Source organism: Bos mutus, chromosome 24, assembly GCF_027580195.1.
Source record: "Bos mutus isolate GX-2022 chromosome 24, NWIPB_WYAK_1.1, whole genome shotgun sequence".
NCBI classification, from domain to species: domain Eukaryota; kingdom Metazoa; phylum Chordata; class Mammalia; order Artiodactyla; family Bovidae; genus Bos; species Bos mutus.
The window spans coordinates 14124093-14139823 of NC_091640.1; the positions used below are offsets into that span (position 1 = coordinate 14124093).

At 36.7% G+C, this 15731-nt stretch overlaps 1 protein-coding gene across 2 annotated transcripts in view; it reads right to left on the reverse strand.

Annotated features, from left to right (window-relative positions):
• The window catches only part of PIK3C3 (phosphatidylinositol 3-kinase catalytic subunit type 3), a 166915-nt gene extending 155802 nt beyond the window's left edge, over positions 1–11113 (reverse strand). For both annotated transcript variants that reach the window (XM_005896350.3, XM_070361954.1), the window contains exons 1-3: positions 10954–11113; positions 7882–8070; positions 2280–2423 (exon numbers count right to left, since the gene is read on the reverse strand). In XM_005896350.3, coding sequence (XP_005896412.2) covers positions 2280–2423; positions 7882–8070; positions 10954–11021 — 401 coding nt within the window. In that variant the 5' untranslated portion in view covers positions 11022–11113. The remainder of the gene's footprint in view (positions 1–2279; positions 2424–7881; positions 8071–10953) is intronic.
• Positions 11114–15731: the final 4618 nt, after the last annotated feature.

Consider the following 15731-nt stretch of genomic DNA (forward strand, 5'->3'; position numbering starts at 1 on the left):
TACATGGATTTCAATGATAAATAATTCTTTAATAGGTACATTAAACTAAGATACCTACACATTACTAAGGAATCAAGCTATTCTAAATGGAATTACATCTAAATTTTATTCCTGAGATGAAATTTTTCTGAGACACCTTATTTCTGAATAGAGAAATTCAGTATTATAAGATTATCAATTTTTCCCTGTAATTCACATATTAATTCAATCAGTTTCCCAACAAAATAACAGTGAGTTTTCCTTTCAAAATTAAGTAAATATTAAAATGTATCAATACAGAGAATATTCAGAGAAATTCTGAAATGACTACTACTGAAGATTATCCCTCTCCAACATTAAAACATTTTATAATTAATAGTATTCAAAACTAACAAGAATAGTTCAGAAATAATGACAGCTAATATTTACTTAGTACTTCTTAAGCATATTACTGTCTTTAGGAATTTATCATCATAAACTATTCTGTGAGGTAAATACTATTACTATGATTTCATTTTACAGAAAAGGAAATTGAGACATAGAGAGATTAAATAACTTGCCCAAGGGTACACAAATAATAAGCAAAATTATGTATAGTGTTAAGGTGGTATTGTTGTTTAGTTTCAAAGTCATGTCCAACTCTTTTGCAACCCCATGGACTGCAGCCCACGAGACTCCTCTGTCCACGGGATTTCCCATGCAAGAATACTGGAGTGGGTTGCCATTTCCTTCTCCAGAAGATGTTCTGACTCAGGGATCGAACCCAAGTCTCCTGCATTGGTAGGTGGATTCTTTCCCACTGAGCTACCAGAGAATCTAAGAAGCAAAAGAGCCAGGTTTTGAACTCAGACAATCTAGTTCTACAGTCTGCCTTCCTAACTACCATCAGCTTATAAAAAGCTGCTAAATTCAGTATCATAATTTAAGATTCATGAATTGCAACTGAATAAGCAATAAACAAATATGTGACAATTCAAAATGTCAAGCAGGAAAAACAATATTTGTAACATGTAACGCACAAAGGGCTAATTTCATTAATCTACAAAGACTTCATACACATTAAGAAGAAAAATGACAACTTAAAAAAAGGCAAAGAATTTTATGGAGTGTGAATTATACCTCAATTTTAAAAAATGGGCAAAGGATATGAAAATGCAATTCACAGAAACATAAACACAAAGAGTAAATGAAAATATCATAATATGATCACCTTTGCTCGTATTTTATGATGTAAAAATAGGCAAAAATTAAGAAGTTTGATAATATCTAGATTATGATCTCTATTATTTCATACCAAAAGGGACTAGAACTTCTTTCAGACTCCAGGTCTGGGGCAAAAAATTGCCCAATGAGCCTGTAATAGTTTGACTACCAGAAAGTAAAGAAGCTACCAATAACTGCTGGCGAAGATATAGGATCAATTTGAAGGGGCTCCTAATGACCAAAAATGGGAATTTTTTTGAGAACTATAAAGAATAAAAAGAGCAATGGGTTGAAACACTTCAAAACTATTTAAAAGTCATAATAAAACTTAAGACCAAAACTAAAAAAAAAAAAAAAACAAATAATCATCACCTTTGCAGGTTAACAAGGTACTAATTCGTAGAAAGAACAGAATGTCAACCATTTTCTTAAGATGAAGAGTCATCTCTCTGTTCAGGAGAAAAGGTATAGAGAAATAACACCCTTCAGGACTATCATGTTTTTGGTTTTGTTCTGGTTTTTTCCCCCCCATAATAAACCTCTATCAATATTACCTGTAAATTTTTAAAACCAAATTTAACTTGTCTATCTTAATCATTACCATTATAGCAAAATCGGAGAAGGCAATGGCACCCCACTCCAGCACCCTTGCCTGGAGAATCCCATGGATGGAGGAGCCTGGTAGGCTGCAGTCCATGGGGTCGCTAAGAGTCGCACAGACTGAGCGATGTCACTTTCACTTTTCACTTTCATGCATTGGAGAAGGAAATGGCAACCCACTCCAGTGTTCTTGCCTGGAGAATCCCAGGGACGGGGGAGCTTGATGGACTGCCGTCTATGGGGTTGCACCCAGCTGGACATGACTGAAGCGACTTAGCAGCAGCAGCAGCATGGCAAAATAGTGTATTAGTGCTTTTTAATCCCGTTAAATGTTCTCTTTCTCATTATTATGACAAAGTAGAAAAACCCTATAATAAAGCAGTTACAGTATATGCCAAATTGTCTTCCCCCCTGCCCCTAAAAATAAGGTTCCAGCTTTCAATGACTGTTTCCTACCAAAAATCACAGCATTCCCATTAGGAGAAGAAAATGCTTACCCGTATTTTCCAAACAGTGAAACTGTTGTCCCTCCCACAGGCACCGCTTTTCCTGGTCCATACACATCCCATATTGTCAGGGCCACCTGGGCATTCCTGGGCAGGTCAGGGTATTTCACAGGCAGTTTTAGCCATTCATTCCAGCTATGAAAATAAGGTAAACAAAAACATAAAGCTAAGGACAGAAAATCAACACAGACATATGTGTATAACTTTCTTCTAAATTAACAAATCATACAAGAAATTTGATTCAGAGAAAATGTACCAAAGATTAGTTAGTAGTACAAAAACTAACATGGCACTTAACCTCAATTTTGCTCTAGGCAAGTTCAACTTCAAATACAGAAAAATCTGTATTTTACTTCACTTCACTTTATTGGGCTTTGCAGATTCTGCATATTTTACAAGTTGAGGTTTATGACAACCCTGCATCTAGCAAGTCATGGGCACCATTTTTCCAACAACAGCATTTGCTCATTTTGTGTTTCTGTGTCGTATTTTGGTTAATTCTTGCAATATTGCAAACTTTTTCATTATTGTTTTTATGGTGATCTGTTGTGATCTTTGATGTTACTACTATGACTCACCGAAGGCTCAGATCACAGGAAGTTTTTAGCAATAAAGTCATTTTTAATTAAGGCACATATATTGTGTTTTTAGACACAATGTTATTGCATACCAAAGAGACTAATAGGATAGTATAAAGGCCATTTTTATATGCATTGAAAAACCAAAAAAATTACTACAACATTTGCTTTATGGTGGTGATCTAAACTCAAACCTGCAGTATCTTCAAGGTATGCCTACAGAACACGTGAAAAAATTTTTGTAAGACAAAATTCATGAAAAATAATGCTGCTAAGTCCTTTAATCAAGAAACTCAGACATCAAAAATTTACTATATAGCACTGAGTACTATAATCAATATCTCATACTAAACTATAATGGAAAAGGATTAAAAAATAATACAGATATATACATATGTGTATGTATGATAGAATCACTTTGCTGAATATCAATCACACTTCAATTTTAAAAAAAGGAGGAAGAGACAATATGACTAAGACACAAGGCTATAATAACAGTTCCCTGGTGACTCAGTGGTAAAGAATCCACCGTTAAGCAGGAGACATGGGTTTGATCCCTAGGTCAGGCAGATCTCCTGGAGAAGGAAATGGTAATCCACTCCAATATTCTTGCCTGGGGAATCCCACAGACAGAGGAGTCTGCCAGCTATAGTCCACGGGGTTGCAAAGAGTTGGACATAACTTAGTGACAAAAACAACAACAAATAAACACCTGGGAAAACACTTAAACCTGTTAGAACCAAACTTGTTTTCAACCAAACCATGATTTTTTTTTAATGTAAGTATCCTCCAGAACAGCTTTTTATCAAGAAAAGAAAGAAATTAGAATTATTCATGTTATACTCAAAATATGCTATATACAGTCCTATAATATACAGCAGTATCTCAATAAAGCAGAAGAAACCACCAAAAATTCAAAGAGGTCAAAGGAGACCATCCAGTAACTTTGTAACATGAAGAAGTTACTAGACTGCTCTGGACAAACATATGACAATTTTTTAGGTGAGATTTTTCTTTCACTCACGTTATTTATTAATATCAATAATGTTTAACTATTGTTTTTTAATGCTTTCAAAGCATATTTGTACATATGCTTTCACTAAGGAATGTTTGTTCTTACTAACAGTAATGACAGCACAGCTCTCCCATTTTTTTTTTTTTTCATTCTCTATTCACCTCTGCAAATTTTCTTCTGCATTCAAACTTAATACTTGATTTATCTGATCATTCCCACTCCCTTAAACAACAGATGGCTTTCAAAATCCCCAAAGAAAACCATGCAAACACACAAAGTAATATCCAGCAGACACACAGAATTGGTTCTTCTGTTTACTCAAAATTATTCTCAAAGGGCATATCGGAGTTTAGGTCAGATACACCCGCATCAGTAAGAATCTAAACAGAATTTTCATAAATTTAAAGAATAAAACATTTACATCCACTATATTATAGAAAAATTAGAGATGGCTACTAATTTAAAGGAAACGCTAAACGACCTTAAATCTTTTTCTTCTACAAAGTTCTTAAAAACATAAAACACATGCTTTAAAAAGCCTTTCTTCACTACAGATAAGCTTAAAAAAGTAAATGAATTTATTTATTTACTATTCACATGATGGGCCAGACTGAAAAGGTAAATTATAAGCAGTGTTACCTTATGCCAACGAACAAACCACAGAGATTAGTTTACACAGGCTAAAGTTAAAAAGAAAAGTCAGTGACACTATCCAAAAATGAGCTGTAAAAATACTCACCTCTATGTTCTGTCCTTTGACTAGGAGAAAATAGATAAAGTTGCTCAGTCAAGTCAAACTCTTTGCAACCCCATGGGCTTATATACAGTCCATGGAATTCTCCGGGCCAGAATACTGGAATGTATAGCCTTTCCCTTCTCCAGGGGATCTTTCCTACCCAGGGATCGAACAGCAGGTCTCCCACATGGCAAGCAGATTCTTACCAGCTGAGCCACAAGGGAAGCCCAGGAAATAACACTTAAGAGCAAGTAATCATTTGCCTCAAACCTTGATCCATCCAACTCCAGGTCCTCACACCTCTTTAAATTAAAGCAAAAACACTTTAACCTGTTTTGCATACTGAGCTTCTACAGAAGATTTCTTTTAAAGAATGAATCTGCAGCTAAAAAATAGTTTGAAAACTGCTCAAGATAGTCCAGAAATTATGGAAAGATTTGGTGAGACATTAAGGAGCTGTGTATTCAAAATTTTGTTCTCTCCCTTCCCAGGCATCATCCCTTCCTCCTGCCCCAGCTCTGGTTGTGGTGATTTAGTCACTAAGTCAGGTCCGACTCTTGAGACTCCATGGACTGTAGCCTGCCAGGCTGCTCTGTCCATGGAATCTTCCAGGCAAGAATACTGGAGTGGGTTGTCATTTCCTTCTCCAGGGGATCTTCCCAACCCAGGGATCAAACTCAGGTCTTATGCACTGCAGGCAGATCCTTTCTCATCTGAGCCACCAGGGGGACGTCCCAACTCTAATTAGGCCTAAATTCATCTGGCAACTTGCAAATGTTCCCAGATTCAAAGCCCTATTCTGGATGATCTAATGTCCTATCATTAACCCCACTCCCATACATCACTGTACTAATTCTCTAGTCTGATTAATACACTCCAAAATCCTAACTTTCTAATTTTAAAATTGTAGGTCTATATATAAAACCATTTCAAATCTTCCACATGACAAAACAGAATATAAATTTTTAAAAAAGTTTAAACCACTGGCAATGCAAAATAATATTCATATATTTCATATATATGTAACATAAACATTTGCAGCATTTCATGCCTAAAATTGATGATTTTACCCTAAGTGTAAAGGAAGTACAGGTTCCCTCACTATGGGCTCTTTTATTATCGGACAAGACAGAATAGAATACGATAGACGAGACTTAATCAATTTTAAATGAATTCTTCATTATTTGAACTCGTATGACTCACTATTAGAAAACTCTGAAATCAGATTTAGACAACTCAGAATTTCATCCTACCCAAAATTACTTTCTCAACTAAGGAAATGCAAAAATTAAGATAGCAAGAGATTCTTTCATAATATAATTTATTTTCCCCACAGAATACGTAATTCTTCTTTTAAGTAAGTGCTTATAGAAAACAATAGCTGTATAAAGTTTGCCTTTATTTATTTTAGAAGTACAGTTTTTGTACTGATGAATTGGTAAAAAAATTCAACTGTTAAATACTAAAGAGCAGGATGCACAAAATCTGCAAGTGCTTCCCCTAAGCCCAAAGTATATGTATATTTAAAAGAAAACAAAAGCCTCACTACCCAAAATGAGGTATTTTCTCAATCTATTTTCTTCACAACTGTTTTAAGCCTTTTAATAATAATAATAATAAAAAAAGCCATTCTAGGTATTTTAGAGTACCTTCTTAGCCTCACAATTTAAAAAATATAAATTAAAAATCTCCAATGTGAAAGAGAAAATATGAAAGTTTTTAAATCCTTGAAAATGCATAATATATAAACAATGCACAGAGGAGTTGGTAAATGGAAGGAAGAGGAGAAAGATGCTAACTTCCTTATAACTGGGAATTTGCTTTTGCTCTAATTTTTTTTATTGCCGAGGCATGGTACAGAACCATCATACAATTTTCCTCAAAAAAGTGGAATTCACCATAAATGTGGACTTTATAGACCCAAATTTCTGGTTGTAAGTCTTTTTGGGGTCACAAGCCACCTCAAAAAGTCTAATAAAAGCTTTGAGCTGTCCCTGTAAAAACACATAAGACACAAAACACTCTGCATAGAATTTCAAAGTTTTGTAGATTTCGTGATTCCAATTTAAGAACCTCTGATACAATTTAGGAGTTTGGGTGGATTGCTTTAGGTGCAATAATGGTACTGTAGCTATGTTAGAGACACACAGAAATATTTGAGATGATACAATAATGGAATTTGCTTCAAAATAACAGTGAAATAAAAACAGTGGCCTTGAGGTAATAATTAACGAAGCTAGGAGACAGGGCGCTGGAAGTTCATTACATTATTCTCTACTTCTACAGGTCTGAAATTTTCCAGAGTAACAAGTACAAATGCATTCACATATTTGTGCGTGCGTGTGTGTATGTGTGTGCGTGCGTGCAGCCACAAAAAAGACTACTAAAAAAAAAAAAAAACACATCATGAAAATAGTTAGTTTCCATGCAGACAGATCATCAGAGCTTAGATTTCTGAACTCTTCAGAAAATTTTTCCCAGTCTGCCAGGCCACATTTGGTTAAAAAAAAGAAGTGGGGAGAGGGCTGCACCCTCAACAGCACAGCTTGAGAGTCCAGGTGGCCATCCCCTGTCCTCCATGAATACTAAAGGTATAAATTCCTTCCTAGAGAGGCACACAACCTGCTTATCCTGTACCAAGCCTACCAAGGTACTGAATAAGACTCATGGATCAAACATTAAAACTACACCATCACTCTATCAAAAAAGAAGTGTCAAGAGATTTTATTAAGGACCTACAAGAAAAACAGGAACTTCATATTCACTATATTTACCTTCAATACCAACAATGGCCTGCTAATATATCATGATTAATAAACCAAGAACTTTTAAAAATAAAGTTATTTAAGATAAACATCTGATCCAGATGACAATACATCTCTCTCTCTCTCTCTAAAGATCTGAATTTCAAGCATCAGTTGAAACATCTGACTATCCAGTAGTATTTCTGTGTTCAAGGGCATAGAATGGGAACAAATGTAGAGATGTGTTTTTGGTTTGGGTCATTCTGTGAATCAATCAAGTTCTTATTCATACAAAAATATTTCAATGTACTCAATACAAACATAAACTCACTTCCACCTCAATTAGTTATAATACTGCTATGTGTAACAACTTTATCTGAGTAGGTTCCTACTTGATCTACGGTTATAGGTACTAAATAATTTTAATTCCTTTGGTATCCCTTCCAAATAATACTTTAAATATCCATAAAAAAAACTGGAGAATAGTTAGGAACCCACCATATGCAAGAAAACAACTTACTTCCATCTTGTACTAAACGCCTTGTAGGAGGTTCTTACTGGCAAAGCCAAAGGCTTCCCTTCTGCAAAAACTTGGCAAGTAACATAGAGGTCTGAACATGTTTCTTGATACAGTCCTGAAAACTTCAACATCGGGTCTTCTAGAACAGCTTTGTAACTCTTTTGTTCTCTCTTCCCTTCCAAACTTCCTCTGAAAGCATAAAATAACATTTAGACACATTTTTTTAAAACAAACCTAAAAAATACTAAGAAGACTTTATGGTTATGTCCTAGTAAACTTATGCTACCTCAACATTTTCCTATAGATAAAACTAAAGTCTAAAGGTCTCTTAAAATCCTAGCATACCAAAGATCATTCCTATTTTCATCAACGTACTTCTCTATTTCAGGCTTCTTAATTTTAAACCCTGTCATCAACTGTTAGATCTATCTTTGAGATGTCACCAGCTCTCCAAGCACTAATTTTTTTTAATTTCAAGTTGACCACTTATTCCCATATTCTTTCAACAACATTTATTGTACTCAGCATAAAGGCCCAGCAATCAAAGACAAGATAAACAATACAGTGTTACAAGAAAATATTACATCCTTGCTCTGGGGAGAAAACTTACTGTATATTTTATTATACTTTCAATTTATTTATTTTTTTACTATGTAGATGTATTATCTAGTCCATTTTTTAAATTAAGAAATACAGTGTTTTAAGTCATAAAAAATATGTGTAAGATTATAAAAGAGATAGGAACATTGCTTTGAAATTAAGATTACATCATATACTGTGCCAGGCATTTTAGAGAGACTTTCCTACTTACTTCCCACCATCTTACCATTTTATAAATCATGAAGCAGAGACTCAGAGATAGAATTTATTATTGAGGATCACAAAACAAGTAACAGAGCAGACAATAAAAACCAGAACAGAGGAGGCCAAAGCCAGTAGTTTTCCGATTACAGAAAAATACATCAAAAAGTCTCAGGAACACCTTGGAGGCAGGGGCTGCCTGAAATGAGCTTGAACAATACACAGGAGATGAAAAGCTACAGGCAGGAAGTCATCCCAGAGTTAAAGTACACCATATATGGCAAAAAGGTAAGACTGTGTGTCTGGGGAACTACAAGTTGGTACAGCTAAAGCATAAAGCTCATGTGGAGAAGAAGCTAGAGATGAGAATCAAGGGGAGGAGGACAATGAAGCTAAAAAGTAGCCACCACATTCAGTGCAGTGTGTGTAACAAAATGAATATTCAAAAATCTGTTCATTGAACAATTTGAAGTGAGAGTACTATGATCACATTTGTGTTCATGATACTTTGGCAGGAGTGTAAGAATGTAATGGAGAGATGGGATTGAAAGTAAGGTCAGTTGGAAGACTTTTTATCAAAATTAAAAGGAAAAAGACAGATTAAGACTAGGGCAGTGGGCTTTCTAGGGGACATGGATCAAAGATACTGAGCAGGTAGATTCAAGGCAACTTGTGAATGATGAAACAGAGGTGAGAGACGGGTGTCTGTATGACTCCTTAAGACTCATTTTCTATCTTAACCAATTCAGTGAATAATGCTAACAGTCACCAAAATAGAGTGAGAGAAGATTAACATTAAAAGGGCAGGCTAATGATGTGCTCCGTTGTGAACAAGTTACTTCTAATGTGTTTTGGAACACCCAAAATGACCATGTCTTGTGGGCAGTTCGATATTCAACTATGGCACTGAGAAACGGGACATCAAAGTGCAAATTATTAAAATGATAGAAAGAGATGAAAAGACCTGGGGAAAACAAAATTTTAAAATTTACTACTCTTTGATTTTATGATCCTAAATTGATACTTCCTGTCGTCTCCAAAATCAGTCTCAGAAAATAAAAGGTGGTTAGGACTAAATTTTCTTCAAAATACTCAATGCATCTGTTAATAAAGGACCCGTTTTTTTTTTTTTTTTTCATTTTTCCTTTTAATGTCCAAAAGTTTCAAACAAATAAAAAATGCATTCATATACCCAAGAAACACTGAGACGAATGGGACTGAAGGAAAGTCCTTTACCAGATGATGGCAACACAGGTCCTATATAAGCATCTATCTGTAAAAACTACTTTAAATGGGTGTGTCAAGCATTACAAAGGTGCAGTTTGGTTGTTGATATATTATTCTTACTGCCACCACAAAATCAAAAGTAAAGGACTTATCAGAGTCTGAAGTAACTTTCAGAAACAATCATTCAAGGGAGCATCTAACAACTGAGAAAATATAAGTGTGCAGCCCTTTGCCCAAAGTACATTTGTTAAATACTGACTAAAATATGGTGAATGATGTTAGATAAATAACTTGTGGTAATTCACGATCGTTTTCACACGTGAAAATGTATCTAAGAGACTGCTAATGGACATAATTTCCAACTTGGTCCTAGCTGTTCCCCATCTCGGTTCCATTAGTGCGGTCTCAAGACGTCATGTCCTGGACTTCAACTGTGATGCCTCAAGACTTTCCTGCGAAGATCTCTTCTCATATATTCTGGTCCCTTTACAACCGGAACCCTCCTCACCTTTGACTGACTTCCAGCTTCAGTAGCTGAACAATAATAACTGACTGTTCCTAAGATTCAATCTAAGCCTCTCTCACCTCTCATGTTTTTAGTACTATATCCAATTCTCAGCTACTTTATCTGCCCCTCCGTAATTTCTTTAGTCTCCATTCCACCTTCCAGTCCCGTTTTAAAGTAATATCTTCCAGTTATAACGGCAGGACGACGATTTAACCAAGACTTGATTTCTCTGTAACATGAGACAGTAATAATCCCACAAAAGGTTGCTGTGAATAGCAAACGCTTTCTGGAAAACAAACCCTCCGGAATTTACGGACTTACTCCTACCGCTGTCTTTCTCACGAGATCGCGCCCTCGGTCTTCCCGCACGGCCCCTCTCCGACCTCCAGTCCACCTCCGCTTTCCCGGCTGCAACCCTCTCGGCCGTGGCCAGGCCGACCCCCAAGCTAAGAACCATCTTCTCTCCCCAACCCGCAGGCCCTTGCCGCCCCGCCTCAGCCTCGGCAATCCCCATCCCCGTCCCCGGACTTTCTCACATTTTAAGCTGCACGTTGATGTCCAGGTCACAGCTGTAGACATAGTGAAACTTCTCCGCTTCCCCCATGGGACCACCAAGTAACAGGTACACCTAAGGCCGAGACCACGGCGCTGGGAAGAGGCTGGGGCTGAACTCGCAGAACAGCACAACACAGGCGCTTCCGGTTCCGCCTCTCGGCCCTGGCGCCGCCAATCCCTGGCCGGAGCGCGACCGTTTGCGGCGGAACTGCCCGCCCCGCCCATGCGTCCTCCTGCGCATGTGCAAAGGGAGCAGCCATCTTGCTTGAGTGCAAGCAGGATTCCGGAAACGCAGTGTACTCGGTTACATTCCAGACTTCCGGTATTCCCGCGGTTTTGTTTTCGATTTTTTTGTTTTAAGAAAGTAAGAAACTGTCTTTTGATTCGGATCTATTCTGAAGTCAGACCAAAAGGAAATTCAACTCAAAAAGAAGTGTAACAACTTTCATTGCCTGGAGGTCAACCAAGGAATAAGCACAAGGATTAGAGATTTACCAAGTGTAAATTTCAGTGGCCGTTCCAAAACCTGTAGCTTAATCACGTATTTGCTCTCTCAAGCAAAGATTTCCTCTTTCTGTTCTAAAGAGTGGAGAAAGAACTAAGCAAAGATCAAGGAAATCTGGCTTTACGCTATTTTGATTAGAGTGCTTGTGTGCTTGTTTACCACTGGATGTTCTCAGACCCAATGTACGCTTGAAGACCTATGGAACCTAGAAACATCCAATAACAAGTCTAGGACTCAGAATTCTGACCTCTAAACTACAATGTTTATTTTAAGTATATAAAACTGTAATTTTTAGTATATAAAACTGTAATGGAACTGTAATCACTTCCAACTAGAACCAAAGCTCTTGGCAAGAGCAGTGTGTCCCTTGGTGCCTAATAGACTTCTCTGGTTGGTCAGATTACGCTAAAGAATCCGCCTGCGATGCAGGAGACCCAGTTGGATCCCTGGTTTGAGAAGATCCCCTGGAGAAGGAAATGGCAACCCACTCCAGTATTCTTGCCTGGGAAATTCCATGGACAGAGGACCCTCGTAGGCTACAGTCCATGGGGTCTGGAAGAGTGAGAAATGACTGAGTAAGCACTTGATGCCTAATATATTGTTGACTGTAATAATTGCTATTCATTATTGTTAGTGGTGAGCTTCCCTTATGGCTCAGATGGTAAAGCGTCTACCTGCAATACGGGAGACCCGGTTTCGATCCCTGGGTTGGGAAGATCTCCTGGAGAAGGAAATGACAACCCACTCCAGTATTCCTGCCTGGAGAATCCCAGGGACGGAGGAGCCTGGTAGGCTACAGTCCATGGGGTCGCAAAGAGTCGGACAGGACTGAGCGACTTCACTTCACTTCTTCATTGTTAGTGATATTGACTAAAAATCTCTACGTGTTTATTTTTAGGTGTCATGTTGTAAAAGAGACAATGCAAGAGTATAAGTTATTATAATTGAGGGGAGAAGAAAAAGTTTTCAAGGAAAGATTGCAAGGCTTGTAGCCATTTAACTTGGAAAGCCAAAAAATGACTAATGTACAATGTTTTGTCCAAAGTTAAGTTTTTAAAAACATTTGTGGAAGCAACAGTAGGGAAAAACATAAATTAGTCTCTTATAAGGTACAGTTCCAACAAAAAGCAGACTTGACTTGTTCCTAAGTATTAACATAACTACTACCAATGGTTGGAACTGACAGGAAATGTAATTTTAAGTAATGAAACTTGAACTTTCTGATCAACAGAGCTCCCAACGGTAAAACAAACAGTTACAAGTCCCCTGTCTATGGGATAATTCCAGCTGTGGGTGTCAGGTATAAGGTGAAATAGATTGCTCAAACTTGAATAAAATATTGACAATTTGTAAAGAACTAAATTTTCTGCTGACTTAAATTGCTTTTATTACAATATTATTTAATGTATAAACCTGTGTAAACTTCATATATACACCAATATATTTCTTATAAAATTTTAAAAAGCAAGTTTACAAATTAGATATAAAAACTTCAAATTAACAACCTTAATGCAGTACATAGCCTTTTTGCTGAAACCCTATTGCCTACAGCAGGAATATGGAATTGACTACTCTTACAGAACTGGTTCTTTGAAATTCAAGACCTCTGTATTAAAAAGCAGAGACACTACTTTGCCAACAAAGGTCCATCTAGTCAAGGCTGTGGTTCTTCCGGTAGTCACATATGGATGTGAGAGTTGGACTATAAAGAAAGCTGAGCACCGAAGAACTGATGCTTTTGAACTGTGGTGTTGGAGAAGACTCTTGAGAGACCCTTGGACTGCAAGGAGATCCAACCAGTCCATCCTAAAGGAAATCAGTCCTGAATATTCACTGGCAGGACTGATGCTGAAGCTGAAACTCCAATCCTTTGGCCACCTAATGCGAAGAACTGACTCATTTGAAAAGACCCTGATGCTGGGAAAGATTGAGGGTAGGAGGAGAAGGGGACAACAGAGGATGAGATGGTTGGATGGCATCATGGACTCAATGGACATGAGTTTGAGTAAACTCTGGAAGTTGGTGATGAACAGGGAGGGCTGATATGCTGCAGTCCAGGGGGTCACAAAGAGTTGGACACTACTGAGTGACCGAAATGAACTGAACTCAACTGATACTGCCCTTTTATGGCAATTCCATTTTCTTGCCTCTTTTTCTATTCAAATAACTATGAACTCTATTAGTCTAAGTACCATGAGAGTATCTGGCCTTCATTTGACCCCAAAAGTACTTTTTTTTGTCTTAAGTCTATCCGTTCTTTTCTCATTAGCTCATAACATTTAAAGTTCCAATACAGTTACAGACACACCACAGATAAAGGCATAAAAATGAAATATCAATACTTAGTTGTAAGATATTCATTCATAGGGTCCTGGATAGACTTATGTTAATGTTTTAAAGGTAATAATCAAGAAAAAATGTTTACAATAATATTAAAAATGTATTATGTGAGAATCTTAGAAGACTGTACTGTAATTGTCAAAGACGATAATGCAACAAGGAAAACTAATCTGCAAGTGAGGAAGATAATGGTAGGTCACAGAAGCATTGGAAAAGTCACAGAAATCAAAACTGGCAATGTCTTTCCTGGACCAACCATAGATTGAGAAGATGTGGTTAATAGATGTGAGTATCAGACTCCAGTTAGCAAGACCATGGGAAATGAAAGCCTTGGGTATCTTTTTCTAAAAGGAAAGAAGTGATGCCTTCTTTCCCATGTGATCTTTTAGAACTCAATATAGGACACTGAAAGTTATAGAACATATTTCTTGCATTGCAAAAATTCTCAGTTTTACAGACTACTGTGTGTCTGTAGGAAAATAATTTTTTGCATAAATGTTTTCTTTATGTGGTAGGCTACTTCATTGAATATTTGGTCTCATATCCAATTTTAATTTAATTAACTCATCTTTGTATTTGCAGTTTTTATTTTGTTTCCTTTGCCATTTTTTTTCAATTTAATGTTTATTCCAAATACAAACTTTAATGTTGGTTGAGAAATTTGTTGATAATAATCTGTTCCCTCAAGTTGCCCAGGACTTATGTAGTGATTATCAGGCTTATATTTGTCAGTTTCTGTCACCCACTTCATTCTCTTTAGCTTGTAATAAAAAAATTTACTCATAGCTTAAAATATTTACCATCTATTATTAGCCTTCCATCAAGATAAAATAACTGTGATATTGTGAGATTAAAATAATCTCAAAACTGCTTTTTCTCCAATTAAAAATTGCCTTTACAAGTTTTCTAGTAACTAGGGATTTTAGAACCTAATCGCATGATAGAACAGACTACATTATCAGGAAACTTGAAAAATCCTACATCATAAGCCAAGACCTATAGTCATTTGTCAAGTGACAGTGTTGAAAAAGGTGAACTTGAGACTGTCTCCTAGTGATCTTGGAGTAGGAACCTACAAAGTGGGTGGTTCCATTGAAAAAAGTAAGTTCTATCAGCTACAAAATAGAACAGATCAAAAGAATGCATTTTCTGAAAAATAATAAAAGTATACTTTGTGTGTGTGCTCCTCCTACTCTGTAATTAAAGAAGCTCCTTTAAGTGTCATGAGAAAAAAAAAATGCTGATAGTTGAATAATATTATTGTCAAAAATTGCAGTTGTAAGAGAAAAATGGGGTCATATTTCCCCCAGAAAGCACAATCAGGTCCCTCCCAAGGAACATGCTTCTGGGTTAAACTCTTTGTGCCTCCTCAACCCCTTCATTCAATAAGAGGAGTGATCTCTAGTACTCAGACCTTGGAAAGAAGAGCTTTAAAACTTTGAGAACTATCTGCTGTTATTAATAATCTCTTGATTTAAGATTTTTAGAGATTTTTAAACTCTAAGCCCCATGGACTCTGGGCTTTTATAACATGTTCTAGACCCCAAAAGAGTCTCCAGTATGCTCCCTTACCTTTGCCAGAAAAACAAACAAACAAACAAAAAAGATTAGATTTATGTATTGCAGGCCTGAGATTTCTACCTCTGAGAAGCCTCCTCTGACCCCACCCTCCCTCCCAGCACTAGAGTAAGTCATCTCACTCAAAAATCCATTCCTCCTGTATTCTTCTTCCATAGTATTTTCAATAGTCTTTATAATAATTATTTAATTGATGGCTGTCCTTTCCATTAGGCTACAAGCTCTCCAAGGGAAAGATTTCTGTCAATTTTATTTACCCCTGTACTCTAGTTCCTGGCACAGAACAGATGTTGAATAAGAGAAGTAGGAAAGAATCTAGCACTTGAAAACTATTAT